Source organism: Aspergillus fijiensis (assembly GCF_003184825.1).
Source record: "Aspergillus fijiensis CBS 313.89 unplaced genomic scaffold BO72scaffold_13, whole genome shotgun sequence".
NCBI classification, from domain to species: Eukaryota; Fungi; Ascomycota; class Eurotiomycetes; order Eurotiales; family Aspergillaceae; genus Aspergillus; species Aspergillus fijiensis.
Genome location: NW_024468989.1, coordinates 123,813 through 145,015, shown reverse-complemented (window position 1 = coordinate 145,015; position 21,203 = coordinate 123,813). Strand labels below are relative to the sequence as shown.

General features: G+C 51.7%; 10 protein-coding genes across 10 annotated transcripts; 3 read left to right on the top strand and 7 right to left on the bottom strand.

Moving 5' to 3' along the window:
* Window positions 1-877: 877 nt before the first annotated feature.
* BO72DRAFT_373358 (putative short chain dehydrogenase/reductase) lies at window positions 878-2,049 on the bottom strand (the record flags this gene model as incomplete). The annotated part of the gene is made up of 5 exons (XM_040941081.1): window positions 878-1,154; window positions 1,218-1,658; window positions 1,722-1,787; window positions 1,852-1,900; window positions 1,959-2,049. 5 exons carry the CDS (start codon window positions 2,047-2,049, stop codon window positions 878-880), a joined length of 924 nt encoding a protein of 307 aa, XP_040803349.1.
* A 358-nt stretch (window positions 2,050-2,407) lies between these two features.
* BO72DRAFT_505441 (alpha/beta hydrolase) lies at window positions 2,408-3,920 on the top strand. Its single transcript, XM_040949189.1, has one exon. The coding sequence runs from the start codon at window positions 2,442-2,444 to the stop codon at window positions 3,528-3,530; it is 1,089 nt and encodes a 362-aa protein (XP_040803348.1). The 5' UTR covers window positions 2,408-2,441; the 3' UTR covers window positions 3,531-3,920.
* Window positions 3,921-5,020: 1,100 nt separating this feature from the next.
* On the bottom strand, window positions 5,021-6,156 carry BO72DRAFT_484540 (aromatic alcohol reductase; the record flags this gene model as incomplete). The annotated part of the gene is made up of 2 exons (XM_040947858.1): window positions 6,025-6,156; window positions 5,021-5,968 (listed from the first exon to the last, which is right to left on the bottom strand). Exons 1-2 carry the CDS (start codon window positions 6,091-6,093, stop codon window positions 5,024-5,026), a joined length of 1,014 nt encoding a protein of 337 aa, XP_040803347.1. The 5' UTR covers window positions 6,094-6,156.
* A 275-nt stretch (window positions 6,157-6,431) lies between these two features.
* BO72DRAFT_446161 (C6 zinc finger domain protein) lies at window positions 6,432-8,314 on the bottom strand. The gene has a single exon (XM_040944230.1). The coding sequence runs from the start codon at window positions 8,283-8,285 to the stop codon at window positions 6,603-6,605; it is 1,683 nt and encodes a 560-aa protein (XP_040803346.1). The 5' UTR covers window positions 8,286-8,314; the 3' UTR covers window positions 6,432-6,602.
* A 1,841-nt stretch (window positions 8,315-10,155) lies between these two features.
* On the top strand, window positions 10,156-11,867 carry BO72DRAFT_41468 (uncharacterized protein). The gene is made up of 2 exons (XM_040942549.1): window positions 10,156-11,550; window positions 11,611-11,867. Exons 1-2 carry the CDS (start codon window positions 10,392-10,394, stop codon window positions 11,682-11,684), a joined length of 1,233 nt encoding a protein of 410 aa, XP_040803345.1. The 5' UTR covers window positions 10,156-10,391; the 3' UTR covers window positions 11,685-11,867.
* Window positions 11,868-11,924: 57 nt separating this feature from the next.
* BO72DRAFT_41463 (uncharacterized protein) lies at window positions 11,925-12,679 on the bottom strand. The gene has a single exon (XM_040942547.1). The coding sequence runs from the start codon at window positions 12,459-12,461 to the stop codon at window positions 12,006-12,008; it is 456 nt and encodes a 151-aa protein (XP_040803344.1). The 5' UTR covers window positions 12,462-12,679; the 3' UTR covers window positions 11,925-12,005.
* Window positions 12,634-13,883, bottom strand: BO72DRAFT_41459 (uncharacterized protein). Its single transcript, XM_040942546.1, has 3 exons — window positions 13,801-13,883; window positions 13,489-13,722; window positions 12,634-13,156 (listed from the first exon to the last, which is right to left on the bottom strand). The coding sequence occupies exons 2-3, from the start codon at window positions 13,613-13,615 to the stop codon at window positions 12,807-12,809; spliced, it is 477 nt and encodes a 158-aa protein (XP_040803343.1). The 5' UTR covers window positions 13,616-13,722; window positions 13,801-13,883; the 3' UTR covers window positions 12,634-12,806.
* A 257-nt stretch (window positions 13,884-14,140) lies between these two features.
* BO72DRAFT_505419 (NAD(P)-binding protein) lies at window positions 14,141-15,536 on the top strand (the record flags this gene model as incomplete). Its single annotated transcript, XM_040949188.1, has 4 exons — window positions 14,141-14,878; window positions 14,945-15,056; window positions 15,099-15,147; window positions 15,237-15,536. Exons 1-4 carry the CDS (start codon window positions 14,365-14,367, stop codon window positions 15,534-15,536), a joined length of 975 nt encoding a protein of 324 aa, XP_040803342.1. The 5' UTR covers window positions 14,141-14,364.
* Window positions 15,537-17,355: 1,819 nt separating this feature from the next.
* BO72DRAFT_41422 (uncharacterized protein) lies at window positions 17,356-18,082 on the bottom strand. The gene has a single exon (XM_040942533.1). It carries the CDS (start codon window positions 17,584-17,586, stop codon window positions 17,413-17,415), a length of 174 nt encoding a protein of 57 aa, XP_040803341.1. The 5' UTR covers window positions 17,587-18,082; the 3' UTR covers window positions 17,356-17,412.
* BO72DRAFT_399955 (glycoside hydrolase family 11 protein) lies at window positions 17,382-18,536 on the bottom strand. Its single transcript, XM_040942141.1, has 2 exons — window positions 18,105-18,536; window positions 17,382-18,041 (listed from the first exon to the last, which is right to left on the bottom strand). The coding sequence occupies exons 1-2, from the start codon at window positions 18,473-18,475 to the stop codon at window positions 17,645-17,647; spliced, it is 768 nt and encodes a 255-aa protein (XP_040803340.1). The 5' UTR covers window positions 18,476-18,536; the 3' UTR covers window positions 17,382-17,644.
* Between the last annotated feature and the right edge of the window lie 2,667 nt (window positions 18,537-21,203).

Sequence of the window (21,203 nt, the reverse complement as noted above, 5' to 3'; positions counted from 1 at the left end):
GGCTTCGAGCGACGCAGGTCTGCGACTGTTCACTCACTTGTGGCCTGATGAACAAGTAATACGGCGAACAGGAAACAGAGGACAAGGCGATGGAACATGATTGATCGAAAATGGATTGAGACTCTGACTTGTTCAACATCTCAAAGCCCCTTCTTAAAGCATCAAGCCGGATAGCAAAACTAGATCACAAAACGGCGCGGTGACTGCGGAACCCTACTTGGGACGGCCATTTGCTTTGCAGTCATCACAATGTGAAGCAAAGTGCTTAGGCAACACTATTCTTTGTACACAAACAATGTGGTTGATGCTAATCAATGCCGATTTTTTCGGATTCTACTTCGGATACCGTAAGCCGTCTCACTGAGTCGTGGCGCCGCCAAGCACGGGTATCAAAGGCCCAGTTGAGGGTTAAGCACAGCCTCCTTTGAAATGTCCAGTATCTTTCCGACTCTCAGCAGATGGCGTATTGATTACAAACCAGATATGACGATCACAGCCTAGAGGGTGCTTGATAGTGATGCAAGCTAGAAGTTCCCAGTCGCGTCTGCCAAGCGGTGCTGATGGGCGTTGAGGGCGTCGAGAGGCAGTGCCCTAGTCTCCGTACCATGGCTGCATCCCAGAGTCAGCATATGGCGATGTGCCTCCGTCTTCGGTGGAATCTCGGTTGGAGATAAGGTAAGGCGCTAATGCAGCCGGCTTACGCCAAGAGCCCCACTTGAACTCATTTTCCTCATTTCTATCGGTTGTCTACCATGGTAATCATGAAACAGGCTGACATCCCCCCACGGATTGGCATTCCCAAAGAAGCAATGAATAATGTATCCATGGTGAACCATACATCTTTATTGTTCGGCAAAGACCCTGGACAGACGCCTATTCACACAAACAAACCCGCCGACACCGGCGCACTCAGCATCTGCTCGGTCTGGATCTCCCCGAGCAGCGCATTTCCCGGGTAATCCTCCAAATCCAGGTCCATGAAGCCCCTGGCTGCCCACTTTCTCGCCGTGACGAAGAACGAATGACCATTGACAGTGGGGTCACTGAGCACCCGCAGTAGACACTGCCCGGCATCTTCAGTGGTGGCGAATTGCACCCCGGTATTCGAGACGTGGGCGAAGGCCTCCTCCGAGAGGATATTGGTTCGAACGTACCTAGCGCCATATATTAGCTGACGCCATGACGCCATTAACAACATGCACGCTTCTGCAACCTACCAGGGAGAAATCACGTTGATGCGCGATCCGTAGTAGTACGTGGTCCGCCGCAGCGAATGCATGATCCCTCGCATTGCCCACTTACTCGCGCTGTACTGCGGTCCCCGGGGACAGTCCAGGAAAGCTGCGCCTGACCCGATAAGAATCAGACAGGTATCCTCCTGCTCATGGGTGGGTGTGGTGCCATTTTGGCGGATGAAATAGTGCGCAGCCAACTTTGCCGTGTACAAAGGGCCCTTGATGTTGACGTCGATGATACTCAGATCCGGCTCGGACGGTTCCTGGGCAAGAGGAGTTTGCAGGAAGACTTCGTCCGGACGATGGATCCCGGCATTTGCCACCACGTAGTGTATGCGGCGGGTTGGGGACCAGGTCACTGCCTCGTGAAATAGTTGCTCCTGATCAGCCCAACGACTAGCGTCGCAGGCAACGAACTTGGTTCTGAATGCGACTCCCCGTCAGAGACAGACAATCCTTGAGCCAAAATTATCGGACGGAGCATACCGGACGAGCTTTTGCTCCAGCTGTTTGCCCTTATTTCGGTCAATATCGGCGAAGCACACATAGGCCCTGGTGTACGAGGTTTAGCTGCTGACTCTGAATGATGAGAAAGGAATTTCAGGCTTGTCCCCACCCGGCAGCAACCAGCGCTCGCACGTAGGCTTCACCCAGCCCACTAGCACCTGTTCGTTCATTAGCTCGGAGATGGCCGGGCAAGGAAAAGGTCTCTGGACCAAGTACCTCCTGTGACGATGGCTAGCTTGTCTCTCAGTTTGCCGGTGTCAAAGCCCTGGTCGCAGTTGACCGGCCCGGTATGGACGTAAGGAGTCATGTCGAATTGACGCTTGGCTGGTGGAGGAGGACGCGTACGAGGATCAGGGCTTATTGTGGATTGAAAAAGTAACAAGAAGAATGAGGCGCAAGGAATGGGAACGACCAAGCAAACTGGCCTTTTATCATTTTCGAGTCAAACTGGGTCCCCTGTCAAGCTCGCAGCTGATCCATCGGAGACTCTGGATGGTTAGGGTTCCAAGGGCGAGTGCCGCCCCACATGTCAGCAACTTGCATGAAGGAGTTGGGGACACACCTCTTCTGCTGAGGCTAATGACGTAGACCAACGAATTGAAGATCTATAAGTATGCTGGTCGAACCGGTCTATTGTCCTACCCGAGAGGCACCAATTCATCTTCTCGTTCTCTGACCTTTCGAATCAACGGAATCACCATGAAAGTTGCAGCTGCTCTAAGCCTTTTACCAACTCTGCTGTATCCCCTGCCAGCAACCGCCCAAAACATGTCCTATGGTGCCAACAACTTCTACCGGAGTGACAGCGTGACCCTCCGGCCCATTAGCTTCAAGAACCAATATCAGATGACTGTGGCTGCGAATCTCTTCGTCCCCCACAACCTCACTGAGAACGGGGGCGCTGCACCAGCCATTATCGTCGGCCATCCGATGGGGGCCGTGAAGGAGCAGAGTGCCAATCTGTATGCCACCAAGCTCGCCGAGCAGGGCTTTGTCACTCTATCTCTTGACCATCAGTTTTGGGGAGGAAGCTCGGGGGAGCCGCGCAATGCTGTCTCGCCCGACTTGTATGCTGAAGCATTCAGCGCCGCGGTGGACTACCTTGGCACCCAGGATCTGGTCTCGGTCGACCGCCAGCGCATTGGTGCAGTGGGCGTCTGTGGCAGTGGGAGTTTCCTCATTAGCGCAGCGAAGATCGACCCGCGCATTCGAGCCATCGCGACGGCGAGCATGTACGACATGGGCTCTGTCAACCGAAATGGTCTTCAGCACGCCCAGAATCTCACCCAGCGCCAGGCGATCATTGCTGACGCCGCGCAACATCGCTGGACCGAGCTGGAGGACCCGAGTCAGACCCACTACACTAGCGGTACCCCCAACGAGCTAACCACCGACACGTCACCTGTCGGACGGGAGTTTTATGATTTCTACCGGACCTCTCGTGGTGAATTCACCCCTGCCGGTTCGACTCCGGAGCTCACCACTCACCCGACCTTGACGAGCAATCTCAAGTTCATGAACTTCTATCCCTTCAATGACATCGAATCTATCTCCCCTCGTCCCTTGTTATTCATCTCCGGCGATCAGGCTCACTCCCGCGAGTTTAGCGAGGATGCTTATGCCCGAGCTGCCCAACCGAAAGAACTTCTCTGGATTCCGGGTGCCGGCCATGTTGACCTTTACGATCGCGTCGACCTCATCCCCTTCACCAGGCTCACCCAGTTCTTCCAGACAAACCTTGCTAGCAACGACACTGTCGTGGCTCGTCGTGGCATTAGCTCTGCCTAATCGGTCTACACCTGTCTCGTGAGGTGCCCCGGTATCAATCACCGGTCGTTCGGGTTGTGACTTCCAGGGCTGCTGGTGAGGATCATGGGACATAAGACAACAACCTTCCTACAATTGAAGCATTTCAGTAAGGTTTTCAACACCAATAGCACTCCTACGCGATGGCTGATTCGGGAGGCAAGACTTCTGGCACTTGTTGTTACATCCCTCATTAGCTATTGTGCAAAACCACCTGCAAGGCCTGCTCTTGAAGGCTGATGACTGTGACATACGCCCACAGCTTTGGCTCTTCGATGGATGTTTTTCATGCATTCCTTTCATTGTCAGCGGTGCAACGGCCTGCCAACTCGCTTTGTCTTTTTCCTTCTCTTCCTTTTGGAAAAGCTTTCTACAGCAATAGAAATGCTACACCTTTGTTTAGGTAATCCTGAGTATGATACTGCACACTCTACTTCTAACGCTATGTCTTGCACATACCTCTTTACATGCTTTTCTGTGCAGTTCTTTGTGAAGATGCAAATAATAATGGCTCAAAGAGCATCAAACTAGACTCTGCTGTCATGCTTTGTTACATCAACATCGTGCATGCTGAATCCTTTGAACCCTTGTGTCTGACAAAGACCACAATCCCCCTTTCACACATTAGGCCCTGGTGCTACTTGTAAGTCTTCATTGTATAGAATCGGAATTTTCTGCTATACTTGGTCAAAACTATGTGTGACGTCATCAGCTATTTGCTTTCTTCTTCTCTGCATACCAGCTATATAAAACCCCAAATCCACCCTGTCTAATCTGAGATTCAAGCTCAATAGCCAAAGACGCAAGCCTGACACATACTAGACACCGTCTCAATTTCGGAAGCACACTCATCTTTCTCTTACCTCCCAACCTGGTCAATATGGGGCGTGGACATTACGACACTTCCGGTAGCAGCAAGCCTGCAGGCCCGACACCACCGCCACCTAAGGAAGACAAGGACAAGAAGTAAGGTCTTAAGCAATCTCGATCTTCCTGCCACACTCCGGCTCAATGCCGAGCTAGTTGGCAGAAGATTAAAATACTGGGGATGAAGTAAAGTGTTTTTATACCTCGTGATTTCCGAGGGTAACTATTGAAAACAAGAAAATAAAAAAAAGAAATTGATTTAACCCCTCATCCCACGGGACGCTATCACTAAATAAATGAGCCGTTGTTTTATGACAAACATATTTTTCTTTGCAATGTTGTTAAGATGCTTTCAAAGTACCGGATCGTAGGGAATCTGATTGAGAGTAAAATACTAAGCCTCTTCCAGGTATCTCTGGGAATCTTAGCAATGTTGAGACGCGTTCCTCTCGCAAAGCCAGCCTGACAGTTCCCGATACTTGCAGAATATAGAACCAAAGCTCCAAGCACATGAAGCCAGGCATCAATTCTGACTCCCCGACTGATGGCCAGACTTATCGATTATGATATAGAACTCCATACCTTCGAGCATACACTCTCCTTTTGCTCTAAGCCGCCATGCGATCAACACGAAGCTGCAGCTCCTTGACCAAATCGATTCCCACCCGGGTAGCATGATCCAGCCTGTCATCTGGTAACCCGAGCAACCTATTCTGCGCCTTGGACGAAAAGTCACCCGATCCACCTGGGTAGAACGCCCTGGCGTACAGCATCTTGCTAAAACCCGCCATATTCCCCCGTTTGACCTGAGCAAGGCCATCCTCGTACCGCTTCTTGGTATCCTGGCAAGTAATCGTCCAGTCCGCGTCAGTGGTAGAGGTCACATGCTTGACGCTGTTAAACATCTCGTTTTGGCTGACTACAAAGCTCGTGATGTACACGCCCTTGTTAAGAAACGTGGACAGAGTGAGGCTTTTGTCGCTATCGTCCTCGGGAAGCTCCTTGAGGCTCAGCACCTTGGCCACGGCGCGTCCCACCTGCGACAATGTTGACGTCGAGATCTTGACGTTGCCATCGCCATAGACTGTCAGGGAACGGGCATCGAAGTCGAACCCAAAGCGCGCCTCTCCACCCGCCAAGCTGTAATCGTACCAGAACCCACAACACACTGTGATCCACTGCATGCCTAGCCTCTCAATCTCGTCCCTGTGGGCTCTGGCGATAGGCCCCAGCAATGTATCTTCGCCAAATTGGATGTCTTCAATGTCACCGGCGTATCCGTTGGGCATCACATAGGGAATGCCAGCTTTGGCAGCCGCCTGGACAAGCTTGCTGTGGGTGTCTCGGGGCGCAGTGGGGGCCATGGTGATGATCAGGAATTGCTGCCCCCTGAGAGCTGCGACAGTGGTGGCCTCATCGTTGTAGTCGACCGAGGCGACTCGGACACCGTCGGGAACCTTGTTGTCGCTGTCTTTGCGGGAAATTGCTGTAACAGTGTGTCTTCCGGTGTCTAAAAGCGCCTGGGCGATGTGGGATCCAATGGTACCCCCAGCCTGGATGAGATGGTCAGTGGTGCTGTATCTCTCGATGCGGATCTAGGTTCACTTACTCCAACAATGGCAACTCTTTCGATTGTGTTTGTGAAGCCGGCGGGCTGGTCTTTGGCGTACATGGCCATGGTGGTCAGGGAACTGCTTGATTGTCGGTGTTCTCGCTGGATGTGGTGCTAAATGAATTGCCCCTTTGGCTCAGGCTTGTGATAGGAACAGGAATACTCCCAGATCACATCTATTTATGTTCTACTCTGTGTGTCCTCCCACTGACAAAACCCGCGCCGGGCCGCCGCCGCCGCCGCACGCAAGGGTGCGAGAACGCTTCCTGATTGGCTGGTGCGGCGATAAGGAGGCTACCTCCGCAATAGCCGCAAATTAAGCCGCTCACGCAAGATATCTATGCTTTGCAAGAACTACCGGTCGCTGTGGCATAGACCATGGCAAAGTACAGGAAAGTGGGATTATTCCTGGTCCGGGGTTAGATGTGAACTGGCTATATGTGGGTGTTCAGTATATCGTATCGTCATACATAAAAAGCAGATGCCGGATCTTAACTCCGTCCGACTTGACCATCCATCCAGCTTTGGAATTCTGGGCGACTCTGGTGAGTCCGTATGCACGCTCATCAGCGTCTTCATAGGGGAAGGTCAGGGCCGAGCATAGACAAGTATGGCTCAATGAAGAATTGATCCCAGTCAATTTCCCAACTCATGTCTGGCATCGCGGAATTGGCCTCAGCTGTCGGCGGTGTCTGACCAAACCCATAACCTGCTTCGACAGCTTCCAGCTGAGCCAGTTCCTTTCGCTTCTTGGTCATGGTTAAGCCGAGGAGGTGCCGTGCCATCGACAACGCCTCCCGCGTCAGTCCGGTATCGGCAGCCTTGACAAGGTGCTCCAGGCCCTTAAACGCATTGTCAATGTGGGGAAAAGCTACCGGAGTGTCAATGGCCAACAGAATGCAGCAGTATTGGAAGACGCTGCCAATGGCGTTCCAAAACAGATGACCCTGGTCGGCTTGCCCCTTGGCTGCCTGCACTGCGGCGTTGCCGCTGTTAATGACGAGCTTGATGATCTCGTCCGGTATCTGGGTCTTGAGCTGGTAGAGCCGTCGATAAAAGCAAAATGCAAGATCCGCCTTCGTCACAACCAGGAACGGATGGCTCACTTTGAACTCATCCAGGGCCTTGAGACGATAATATAATTCCTGCGTGGGACTAGCAGGCTGTGTGTCGTACTTCAACGCTGCGTTGGGCGAGGGGATAATGTGGGCGAGTTGTACGAACTGATCAGCCACGGACCCTGGTACGGAGATGATGGGCTGGCAAGTCACGGTCCGATATCCGACCGACGAAAGATCGTACTCATAAGACAGGATGTTATGCCCGGCCCACGAGATCCAGAAGATCCTGCGCAGACGGTCAGCACTATGGCCGATGATGGCGGCACCTGCCATGGAGGCCATCTTCGTGATGGTGACTTCCTCGTGCAGGCCGATGGCCTCGCAGAGATGCATTTGCGTGCACGAAGCGATCCAAGCATTGCTAGGCCGGGTTGTGGCTCGCAGGTAAAAGACTCGCATGCCCCACGCAACGATGTGGTCAATGCCATGCAGACGCATGGAGGAGGGATCGTCGAGAATCGCCTTGGCGTACTGCACCAGGTCCAACTCCCGCGGGTGTCTTCGTGGGGATAGGAAGGATCCGAGGGCCGCCACGCCGGCGGCTACAGCAGCAAAGGCGGCCGCATTGCTGCCGGAACCCCGGTAATAGTCCCAGCATCGCTGCGTGTAGGTGATAGGGTCAATCACGTCACCGATGGGACCCAGTACGGTGAAGTACACCCCCGAGAAGAAGCCAAGGTCTTCCTCCGAGATGAGGTCACCCAGAAAGCAGTGAGCGTTGGATGCTTCTTCGGGGCGGACGCCAAAGTTGTAAGCGAATGACCGCATCTTGGGAGGACTCTCGGAGCCCAGAGCCACTCCAAGGATATGTGGGAATGCCATGGCCGCTGATGCCCCAGAGTATCGAAACTTTTGCTCGTCAAAGATGCCGGGAGACGGCCCCACGGCCACGGCGGGGAGGGGAGTCTGGGCCGGCGAGTCGACTGGCTCGATCTGACCTCGGTTGAGACTTCCCTCATCGCGCTCCAGGTTTGTGCGCTTGGCTGGAGGCGGAGGATGGCCGTCGGTGTAGGCGCAATTATAGCCGTGGGTGGTGCACATCCCACAAGGATACACGGTGTCGCATTTTCGCTTGCGCTGATGGCACGGGATGCATGCCTTCCTCGCCCGCCTGCGCTTGGTGATTGTCGTTGACATGACCTACTCAGGCTGCTGCAAATGTGGACCTCTACACATTGAACGAAAGCTCCATCCATCAACAGGTGGGAGGATTTCGATTCAAGGTCGGAGGCGGAAGAGACGTGTTAGCCCCATGGGGCTAGCGTGAATCGATTGAAGTATGTTATTGTATTGTACTGTAGGTTACCCCTAGTACTATATGTACACATACCGTCTGTTCACATACTGTACACATACTGTACACGTCAGTTCAGGTCTCCCTACTAGGTACGACTACCAGTGTCGTGTCCCCCATCTTAGGATCACGCCTATCAAAATTCTGGCTGTTCGCCCTCAACGCTTTGGGCGCTGTGTCTGCGGCAGGCACTCCCGGCGTCGTTGTCATAGATTTGTTCCAAAAGGATACTTGTAGCAATCAGAGCCCAAGCCAATTCTGGACTTGACAAGTCAGTGGCCGGAATTGGCGTTGCTTGGCCTCCAGTAGGTCAGTAATCCCAACATTGGTTCTTTTTGCTGGTGGCTACACCGTAGAGAGCGTCACGGTGGTGTCACGGTGGTGACGTATTCCGGTCTGTAGGCGGACAAACGCTCCGAGTATTGTTGAAGGAGGGGGTGATCATCCGGCATGTCCTTGATTGTACTCTCAACCAGGGAACAGAACAGACCACTTGGAAATCGGGACTGAATCATAAGTGCGTATGTGTTAGATGTAATTGGCATCCCGAAAAGACACGGTTCATCATAGAAATACATCCATTCCTATCGCTTTTCGTCTGCGACCCAACATAAAGCACCCAATCCCGAGAAAGCCCTAATGTGAACGCAACTCGTGCCTGTCCTAAGCGTGTCCATTTTCCGAACTTGTCTGATCACCACTATTGCGCCCAGCATAACAGCTTGAAGGCTATACCATCTCTGCTCCAGTCTAGTGTGTATACTTAGTCCCATCAATCTCCAGCTTGTTGCTTTTCTCAGTTCACATGGTGCCATGAGGCAGGGAATGAGCCAACACGGGAACCATGAACCGCTTGACGACGTTGGAAGCCTTTCCGATGACCGTCTTTCTCGAGCCCTCATTCCGTCGCCTCAGAACCATCGTCAGCGAGCTCCTTGAGCTCAGTAGTCCAGCCCGTCAATTGAGCCATGATAAGCTGCACGTCTAAGCATTATTATATGGAGTAGTTAGATACGGAAACTAGGTACAGGATTAGCAGCATGCGATGGAGCCCGAAATGTGCATCGGGAATCATTGGTCCGCGCAGCAGCCCTGTCGATTGCTGCTTTTTGTTGCCTGCCCTGACCAACCTCAATCAATAGTAGTTCCCTAGAGACGGAAATATAAAGGCCCTTCCGCGGGCCGTTTCGCGATCTACCTTGTTTCTCCACTTGAAATAGTTCTAGTCATAGCAGTGGTACTTCTAGAGCTAACGGAGAGTTCGAGAGAAGGGAAGACGTGAAAGGCCCTGCGGAGAAGAATGCTCAGCTTTCCAGCTTGTCAGCTGACCCCCTTTCTGACACACAGGATCTTTCCAACCGGAGACTAGCTCTTTCAGCTTCGCCATATTCTCATCGACGATCAAGGTCCAGCCAGACTTCCAATCCCTGGTTGCTTCTGGTCGGATTGATTGACTTCCCTCCCAACCCTCTCGCGTAAAGTGACGACACTCTGTGGTATATCTCGCATGTTCTAGAGCACGAACTAATTCTTTAAGCACTTCCGTAATTGGCCATCCCGCCTGGTCAGCATACTTGACACCTGAGTACTTTGGCGGTCAAACTACTCAGGCCGGTGAGTGGGACCGAGCTGGAACAGATGGAAAGGAATGATAGATGGTGTTGAGTCGGCAAGTCACTAGGCTTGCGGGAGAGGGAGGGTTGATTCGGCTCCATACAATGGCGTCATTCACCGGAAATCGGCAAGCGATTCCTCTTCTCGTGAGTCCATTAACTACTTCCGAGATCATAGATCACCGAGTGGCTTCCCTCACCGTTCGGGAATTTAAAAGCAGGCTACATGTGTCCTTTCAGCTCCCTCTCTGGCATGTTCTCTTCTGAAGCATTCCAACCACACCGATTTCCTTGATTTACCCCCAAAGCACCAGCGGCTTTATTACCTTTTCCACAATGGCACGATCTCAGTTCTCTCCTCGTATTTCTGTCCTGCTTATGATGGCCTTGGCCCTGACTGTCATGGGCATAGTTCTCCCCCCAAACTTTCCGATGCCCGATAGCGTTGCCGCGGCGCCACCTTGTGGGGAGGTGGTTATCCTGGCAGGGGAAGCAAGTGGCCCAGGAAAGAAAAGGTGCATTGGGGCTGGATGTCCTGTCTTATGCAGCCCACCGGTCAAAGATCCAGGAAACAACAAGAAGTCCGATGGCAAGGAATCCGATGGCAAGGAATCCAAGGAGGCGCTGTCCGAGGACCAGGAGGCTGACAAGGACTCAAGTGACAAGGACTCAAGTGACAAGGACTCAAATGACAAGAGCTCCAGTGGCAAGGGCTCCAGTGGCAAGGGCTCCGGTGGCAAGGACTCCAGTGGCAAGGACTCCAGTGACAAGGACACCAGTGACAAGGAAGTGAGCGAGAAAGAATCAAGTGGCAAGCAACCTAAAGGCAAACAGTCGGGAGGCAAGAAGTCGAAGGGCAAGCAGTCCGATGCTAATGAAGATGGTGAGCAATCGGTTAGCAAGCGATCCAACGCCACGTTTGTCAGAAATCGCAAGCAACGGATTGCTCGGCAAGATGATCGCAGCCCCGCCACCAAAGAGCAATCCGACGACAGCTCCAATGGCGACCGAGTGACCGACGAGCCTGTCGAAAACGGCGAGGAACCAGATGGCAGGCAATCCAATCGTAAGCAGACCAATCGCAAGGGCCCCAATAGCAAGGGTTCCAACAGCAAAAACGCCGATGGCGAAGATTTCAATGGCGAGGATTCCAATGGCGAGGATTCCAAGGACAACGATTCCAATACCAAGTCCAGTGCCAAGCAGTCGAACCGTAAACATGCCAGCAACAATGAGTCCGAAGATGAGAGTATCAATGAAGAGGGCTCAAATAACACGTCCGATAGCGTGCAGTCGGATGGCAAGCAATCGGGCGACGAGAATTCCAATGAGGATGACTCTTCCAATGACAAGAAGCCCAGTGGCAATGACTTTGACGACGAGGATTCAAATGAAGGAAGTTCCTATGACGAGGATTCTGAAAGCCAGCCCAAAGGCGAGCAATCCGGTCGCAAGCAGTCAAATCGCAAACAGTCCGGTCGCAAGCATGGCAAAGGCAAGCAAGCCAATGATGAGAAATCCGATGTCAAGCTCACGGGAGACGGCACTCATTCAGATGAGGAGACTTCGAGCGGGAACACTGAGGATGAAGAGGTTTCAATCGACGCCTCTGAGTCGTCCTCGCACTGAATCGGACGATGAGACCGCCCTCAGAATGAACGTTTGAGTCGGCGTCTCGGGGACAAAGGGATTACTATGTGAGAGCGAACTCTGTCATAAAGGTGGCTTATGTTCTTAATGGATCAAAATACAGTAATGGATTAAGGAACTGACTCGCCAAGGGTGCGGGAAGGAAGCAATAGGAAAAGTTTTTATTTAGGGCACAATGCTAGATGATGGTTTTGACAAAGCCGAATGCCGGTAAAAGTACTTGCTTCTAAGTCAACAAAAGTGATATAGCGTCTATTGTGATTATATATACCCCCTACACGCTGAAGAACAACACATCAATTACATCACGACACAGATTGCGTTCGCCGCGGAGCCCAGGGAGATGTGGGAATCAGGAATCTCAGACGGCCGCAGTCGGACCTTGGACACCGGCAAAGTCTGCTCCAACCACGTTAGGTATTTCCTATGCTCACAAAGAAGCCACAGTCTCAGAAAAGATGTTTCTTCCTTCTTGCCAATGATTTTGAATTTGAAGGCATACATTCCGGTCACAAGATTTTCAGCCTCGTCCCCGTCGCCAGCTTCGCGGAAACAGCGCGCCACCACACGGGTCTCGGCCCCGCGTGAGACGACCCCATGAAAAGGCGGAGCGTCGGGATAGACCCCTCGCAGAAGCTGGAAGATTGCCTGTAACCGTTCCTGTGATGCCTCAAATTTCCTGTCCCTCGCCCCGTGCACCTGGATGTAGTAACGCCCGCGGGCGTATTCAACGATGCCGAACCGGTGATTGGGCATTGCTGCTAGAACGATCCGAGATGACTTTACTACTTACGGGTTGCATTTCGTGACTATACACTGTGGGTATATCGAAGTCACTCATAGGATTCGACTTTGCTTATATACTGTTTGTATGACCCCTTGTCATCTCCATGTTGCAGGGCTGCTGGCGACAAAACCTTTCGGCTTCGTGGCAGCAGGGGACATTTGTTTCGGTAGACAATGCAGGGGTTCCATGGTTGCCGAATGCACGAAAGCACAAACAATGGTCTTTGTTCCTTTGTTCCTCCAAAGACAAATAGAATTCTCAAGCTGGAGCTAACCTAGAAAGAGATTAGTACGAAAAGTTCCGATGCGGTGTTGTCAAACGGCGGGCGCCAGGGCATCATAGGCCGGGAGGCCATTGAGCGATTTTATCACGCCTGCCTTCATTGCATCCACGCCCTCCCGGTAATCAACAATCCTGTCTCCTAGGGCGGGATCGAGGGTAGTGGATAGATGAGACCCGGTCTGTCCACATATAGCGATGATGGGGTGGATGTTGGCCAAAGTCGCAAGCTTGATAGCAAATGTGCCGAGTGCGGATAAGGCGCCATAAATAATAAGCGGCACCGGGTCTGCATTCGAGGACCGCTGAGCCCATGGCGCTGGGAGCGATTGACGGCGAAACAAGGGTGGGGCTGCTGCGAGAATGGTGAGGGGAATCGTAGACGCTTCTACACGAGCTGCAATTAGCCTGCGTACATTCCTGCCGGTTTGGCGGCACTAATTCTTGAATGAGATGCTCTCAGGGATCAAAAAGGCTGTATGGGAGCGCACCACCGCAAACTCAGCATACGCACCCCCGGGGGACAGCATCTTGTGAAAGCCAGCCACCCTGTCGCCGACGCGGAATTCTCCAGTGCTCCTGACATTTTCACCGATCGCGCTGACATACCCACCGACGTCGTCCCCACTGTTGATTTCCTTCTGGGTGTTATATAGGTGCTTGTAGTTTAAACCCATCAGGCGACGAAGTGCAACCCATGAGGAATCCGACACTGACCTTTCGGGTTGCTGGCTGCAACCATGACTTTGACCAAGATCTCGTCGGCGTTGATCCTAGGAACAGGGCTCTCGTGCACACGAGCGGTGACCTCTAGCACTGTCGGAGACACAATGACCTCTTTCATGGTTGGAAGTCGGAGGCAAGGGTACAGCGGGTGGCTAGAACTGTGCTATATGCTCTTTCTCATCGGGCGTAGGAATAGTTTTGTTGGTGTGCCGGAACGCAGGTGGGCTGATTGGCGTGAGATCAACTGGCCACCCGGCAATGGACTGCACGCGGTCGAGATCTACCTTCAAGGTTTTTGCCTACCTTTAGGTTGTGTACTTCAGATGGCGAGTCTGTCTGGGATGCCCTTCAGGCAGGGCACCAGGGCATCATGCAGGTGGGTGGTGGATCCATCCAACTTCCCACCATGGTAGTAGCTTAGGGGTGCCCTGTAGATAGCTGAAGGAAGTTAGTCACCTAGTGTTGTAACGGGTAACGTACTATTCCTAGTTGAGAAGCATGATCGATACGCGTGACGGTACCCGGCCCCGCCTGCCCCGCCCCATCACCACTACCTAGGGAGCTATAGTATTAGTATTAGGTAGTTACCTTAGTACTCGGTAGGACTACGTAGTACTACGTAGGACTAACTATGTAGTGTTATCAACACCTATGATTTAAGGTCAACCTACTACAGTGGTCATAAGCAAGGATTTTGTCTATATGTAGCTCCTTGATTTCGGTCCTCAGCCATCCCCGGAGATGCAGCCCGTTCTTCCTTTTCCTCCGATACCGCGCCCAGATCCCTGTTCCAGTCGTACCTGACACGCCGAAATTACATTCATACCTTCTTTCTCTCGTCATGGATCTTCCCAGGCTTTGCTCGCTATGCGGCGTGTGCTGCTGACTGGCGCCAAAGGCTTTGTTGGGTCGCACATCTTACAGCAACGGCTTGACCAGGGCTATTCAGGTCGAGCTGTTGTTCGCTCACAGAGCAAGGCAGGTTGTGTTCGTTTGGACCACCCCAATGCAGGATCTCGGCTGGACGTTGTCATCGTTCCAGACATCACGGCCCCGGAGGCTTTTGACCGAACACTTGACTCCACGCCGCCGGTGATCGACACCGTCATTCACACCGCCGCCCCATATCTGTACGGTGCGGCGAACACCAGCCGGACTCTCTGGATCCAGACATTCAGGGTACTACTCAACTGCCGAGGTCAAACCATCATCGTGGTGACTATCAGTTGCGCGGTAGTGATAGACTTTAATCCCATGGCAGGTGGTAGTGCAAGGACCTTTACCAGTGCAGACTGGAACCCGGTCACCTGGGAAGAAGCGGTAACCACCAATGATCACTCGGGGGCCTATTGTGCAAGCAGGAGGTTTGCCGAGCTCGCAGGTGAGACTCATCCTATGGGTCCTGACTACACTTGCTAACTATCGCTGACCGGCATCTGCGTACCAGCCTGGGACTTTGTAAAACCTCAGGAGCCACCGTTTGACCTGGTGGTACTGTGTCCACCCATGGTCTATGGGCCGCTCTGGCACACGATCAATAGTATTGAAGAGCTGAACGAGTCTAATGGCCGTACCTGAAACCTCTTGGTGAACTCCACTAGGGATGCGCCTTTGCCTCCCAATGGGGTCCATGTATACGTTGATGTTGGGGTATGGTGCCCCCTAATATCCATAAGGAGCTTCCCAAGGGCAAATTCCGTTCTATGAGTCCGCTGTAATTAGCCAATCGAACTATACAGGATCCTGCCCATGCCCACATTCTAGCTGCGACAAACAACGCGGTCTCTAATGAAAGAATCATCGTCTCAGGTGAAAAGCTTGGGTCACAAGCCATCGCTGACATTCTACGAGGGTTTTTCCCGCCGCTTGTCGAACAATACCCAGTCGGCCCTCCTGGGGCCTCGTCGCTTTCGCCTAGCGGCTACGATATGGATACCACAGTGGCCACAGATATCTTGGGTTTGGGCACTCGGTCTGTTGAAGAAACGCCTGTTGATCTCGCCAGCCAGCTGTTACGAATTGGCGGGTTTCGGAACTGATGCACCTCACATATCCCTGTTATCTAGATATTGTACTTGAGTCCTTTCTGGTCTTTCCAGCGCCAGCGAATCTTACTACCCTTTAAGGTATATAGATGGCGTAGTTCTGAGGGCAGTGGGGTTTGCTGACTGAGTGGACCTCAGGGTTACGTCTCCAGTCGTTGTGTAGACTTCCCCGAGGCCACTTTGTACCTAGTCAAATGTAGTAGCCAATAAATCCAGCCAACTGAACCCTGAAGGACTTGGAACCCCGGGTAGGCTGCGCGGTCGAACTCAAATCCCGGCCCATTCCCACAAGGGCTTCGAATCGTACCAAGGTATTGCCATAGCTTTCAGCCTTCAGCCTTGGAGGTAAGGCTTTCTTGATGTTGACTGATAACTAGGTCCATTCTCCTTGTTGCATTCTATCTATCAGTTCCTTCAGCTCGATTGACGAGAACAATCAGCAATATCCTTCGGATTCAATATCCCGTGTGTTCCCACCTCTGACCGCGAGGCACCAGGCCAAGAAGATGTTACTTTACTTCATACTCTCGTGAAGACTTTCTCTTCGAGGCTAGCGAAGATAGAAAATATTTTGCAGACCAAGCACAGGCTAATATACGAGGAGATCAATCCACTACTTCCAAATCTCAACCAGAGAGGTCGTACCATCCTTGCCACTCGAAGCTCATTAGGGATAGGCTACGCAATTGCGCGAGCCTTGCCAATGCTGCTCGAGTCATCGTAGTTGCGCGTCGGGCACAAGCCCTCACCGAGTCCATTGCCTCGTTTCGGTCTGAATTGCCGGCCTCATTTCGAGGTGAAATTTCTGGTCACGTATGCGATATTTCGTCCTCGACCAATATCGATGACCTTTGGGACAGGCTAGCCGGGCAAAACATGAAGATAGACGTTCTTATCCTCAATGCTGCAATATTTTCTAAACAGAAGTCTCTGTTAGAGCTTGGTATGAAGACACTTCTGGAGGACTATCGAGTCAATGTGCTGGCTGCTTATCATTCCACAACACAGTTCTGGAAACAAGACCCAGGCACCAAACAGGTATACCGAATTCTCCCTATGTACTTTGCATGGCCAGTGCGTTGACCACAGGCATTCTTGCTAGAGTCTCACCAACGTTTCCACCATTGCAATTCATGATTTTGACACTGCACCCACCACGTTGAATTACGCGGCCAGTAAGTATGCGGCAACGGTACCCCTCCAACGTGTTTCGAGGGAAGTGTCAGCGAAGGAAATAGAATTTTTGACCTTCCATCCTGGAGCTGTCTTGACGCAGTCAGCTGGAGACATGGCTACGATGAGAAAATCCTTTTCTGGGACGATAGTAAGTTTCGTCACGGATTGAAAGGCACCATGATGGAGAAAGTGCCAAGACTGACAAGTTATCTGTATGATAGTTAATCTACCCGCGCATTTTGCAGTGTGGGCGGCCTCTCCAGAGGCGGAATTTTCATGGCCATTTTGTGCACACCCCACGGGATGTGACCGAACTTCGGTCAGGAATAGCTCGGTCGGAAATTGACAATGACCTGCAGCTCCTGGAGGTTGGGTTCAAGGGCTTATAGTTGGCATCTTTTCACAAGCCAGCCGTGGTGTACGAAAGTCCGTTGGTCGGGGGTCTCAGTTACATGTACTATCGGACCAGTTATCCATTCTGCAAAGGTAATATGCCCTTGAAAGGCGACCCGTGGCTTGCGACTAATCAAGCGCTGAATCAAAATGTGTCAATACAGGAGCAGAATAGTCAATTCGGGCCGGGAGATACCGCGGGAGCAGCTACTCTCAAAGGCTTTCAAGTAGAATCTAAGATTTTGGTTCCAATCCTGCTTGTTGTTTCAAGTCGGGTAGAACGGTCTTGATGAACTTGATCTTAATTTGACATTGGTGGCAATGATTTCAAAGGTAAGTGAAGAACTTGATAACTGGAAACAAGTCGATAAAGAAGCAGAAAACTAGCAACAGGAGAAGATGAAATAAGAAGAGAAAGAGGCGTCCTGTTTCCGACACCGAAGCCATGTTTCCTTGCCCTCATAAGAATATTCATCGAGGGGATCTGGCTTGGAGTGCCCACCGACAGCCGTGGTCCTGTAACCTCTCCATTTCTAGCTGACGGTGAAGTCCAGGTACCCTTTGCCAGAGAACCCTTCTAGGGTAACCATCTGAAAGATTGGGGTGCCAGGGTCGAGACCCAATTCCTTCCAGCGCTGAAAATGGGTGCTTACATCGACGGTGCCAGTAGAGCGGTGGGAGCGACGCACCGACCAGTGCTGGTCGAAATCAGTAACCCCGTAGATCTCTGGAACATTTCGGTAGGGTAAATTGTAAACATCGTAGACGCCGCCATCACTATATACCTGACCGAGAATGTCTCCGTTGCCCGGGGTCCCACTGCCGTGCGACTCCACGATATACCACTCGGTAACAGGGTCCAGAGTCCAGCCATAGATGGCCAGAGTCCAGTCCCCTTCGGCGGTGAAATAACCGTCCCAGGTCAAGGAGCTGGGCGACGAGTCGCATGGCTGTCAGCCTTCTTCGGCTCTGCCAGACGAGAAAGGTACTTACCGCGTGCTGCCGCCCTTATAGCCCTTCCCCCCGAGAAATTCAACCTCGGCGTTCCAGCCAAGTTCAAACTGACCGGTGGAGGGGTATTCGGTGTATCCGACCTCGGCTCCATTGGCATTGTACAATGAGTAGTATAATCCCGCGCTGTCGATGCCGTCTTGGCTGGTACTCAAGACAGTGCTCCGTTTAGCGAGGTCCGATATGGTTCCGTTGTCGGTCTGATGGCCAACCACGTGCCTAAGCCATTTTAGACGTTCAGGTGAAAGCGCCCCCTGCGGCATTGGGGGAATGGCGGATCCCGCCACCAGCATGCTTGCCAGAGATAACAGGATCGGCGCAGCCAGGCGCGCTTGGATAGGGAAAGACCCCATGATCACAACTAAAAAAGAGAGATTCGAGTGGGACAATAGAACTGTGATATGGAAACTGAAGATGGGAGACAGAAACAGCTGTTCACCAGCCACGTACCTTGAATTTATAACTTGACCTTTCCCTGCCGAAAAACGGGGAAGGGTGTGTTGAGAATCTTCCCACCTGTAGCTTCCTCGGTGGCACTGTGAAACAACCTTTCTCGCCTAGTCCAGGCGAAGTAAGGATCGACAGACTGAGAGCTCTTTCTCAATCCTTCACGTGAAGGTGCATGGCAGTGTCCCGCAACACATGCCGCAAATGTTACCTACCAATCTTAATAAAATCTTACTCCGGAGTACATTTGACCGTCTGAAAACAGATTTGGCCGTCATGTTGGATAGCTCTTGGCGATGGGAGTTGTGGAGGCCCGGCCTCCCATTGACTGGGCAGCTCACCGTCTTCGGCCGGCAGTTTAGATAGGTGCTCTCAGATAGATTAATGTCATCCTCTTCACGCTCTCCTCAGGTTATGAGCCCGGGAGTGATTGAAATCCTCGTTTGGGGCTTGAGTAGCCAACTTACGTGGCCTCTTTGCTCTGAGATAGAGCTCAGTGGCATAATTGGTTCAAAACGATGATATACTCAACTGGACTCAAAGATAGCACCAAGTTTAGCGTTTGTAAATTCAAGGACCGGGGAGATAGATTGAATATTGCAGGTTGTGTGTGGTGTGAGTCTGAGCCTAACTCAGATCGAGGTGCTTATTTCCTTAATGGCAAGAGGGCAAACGCCCGCAACTAAGGCTTCTGGCTAGAAAAAAGTAGCCTTGTCTAGACAATGACAGAAGGGTACTTCGTTCTTGAACGAAGTAGTGAAAGGGTTCCCAAGCCACCTCGCCCCACCAGGGGCCTTATCCTGGGCGGGAAGAGCGTTGAACTTCTCTTCCCTAGCCATTTCTTTTACAAATCAATCTCCAGTCAGGGTGTTTCTCCGACCCCACCTTCCTGAATGACCGGCGATACTGGACAATCGGTGTGTTTCATCGGATGACTAAGAGGATCTCATGAAGGGTCGATGCTCCGGGGTCCACATCCCGCAGTTCTAGGACACTTGGCGGGCTTTATGCCCTCAACCTTCTCGATCTGGTTGCAGAACATTGTCCCAGGGCATTCCATCTTCCACCTCACACTTGTCTAATCATCACCTGGAAAGTAAAGTCTTGTGAAGTATCGCAGATGAATTTTGAAGGTGGAAATGTTGAATGCACGGAACGCATGTCTGGTTTTCCGCCAACGCGGTGCTTCCGCAAGGTCTTACGCACAGCACATATGCAGCCAAGACTATTCAGAGTAGGGGCAGCAGAGCGGATGCAGAATTCATAGAACCGTGAGCGATGCAGCAACGCAATTATCACGGATGTCAGTGACCGGATAATCTTTTGATTCCCAGGCTATTAGTATTCTTGGGCGTTTCACCATGCAAGTGACATGTGAGAAGAAGAGATGACAATGGCTTTGGTCATTTTGATAAAACCTTGAGAAACAGGGGTGGTTAATCTAAGCACAGGAAGCAGTCCAAGATCGGCAGATGTGGTCACGAGTTAGTTGATTGTACAGCATATCGTGATTCCGAGGCAGGTATTGTCTCGCGGCGATAGAGACACATTCTGTCTGGGAAGAACGGTTTCAAGATAAAATACGATCAGGAGACCCGCTCAAGGAGCTTTCCGGCCCCGTTATACCGACAGCAAAGCTACTTCTATAATTAATTTGACCCTTTTGTCTAGAGTTGGTTGATTACAGCAGGCGGATCGGGTAGCAAAGTACCTCAACTTCACGCCTCAATCCATCCTAAGCATCAGGCGATTCGATACAATCGATAAGGGCCCCAGGCTGGGTCCGTTCCTAGCACTATTGCGTCACATGGAAGTTCATTAGAGAATATTAGCAGAACTGGGAATTCCCAGTTGTGGGGCCGTTCCAAGTCCTGAATAGACTTAGCGCTCCTAAACAAGAAGGCGGTCAACTTAAACTGAAAAGACCTTTCCAGTAACTAGAAATCGCTTTTTAGTTTCATACATAGTTAGTATACTCCACCTCGGATTATTTTGTTATTAGTCATAAGATAGATTAAATTAACTAAACTATGAAGCTAGACGGTTCGAGCCTGGCTCTTATCAAAAATATATTGCCAGCAGTATCTGAACTGGGAACGGCCCCACAACTGGGAATTCCTAGTTCTGCTGACATTCTCTATTCAACTCCAATTTCGATACTCAAACTCGGTAGGCTATGCTGACGTGACCGCTCACGGCGGCTGCCGTCACAATGTCTCCTTGACTCATAAAATTGTCGAAAAAGACCGACTGAAAGATGCAATCCTGGGTGGTCACGTAACAGCCACACGCGACAAATCGGGGTCTCCAGCATTCCGGCCGGATTTCGCACACTTGACTTGAAGTCTAACGGATATTGACACGGAATAATTACCGCGCCAAGATCTATATGGACATGCCCGAGCGCACACTGTGACATGAGCAACCAGCTCCTGTTTCAAGCAGAGCAGACCTAGAGTAAATGTGTTTTCCGCTTTGTCAGACAAATCAGTCGGTCCTGGCTGGACGACTGGGTTCTCGGCCTTCTACCATTAACTTAATCTGTCAACTGCTCTTAGGAACGGCATCGCCTAGACCAGCAAATGCCGCTGCTAGAGACCAGATAGACGGCGAATGGCAAAAATGGCATAGTTA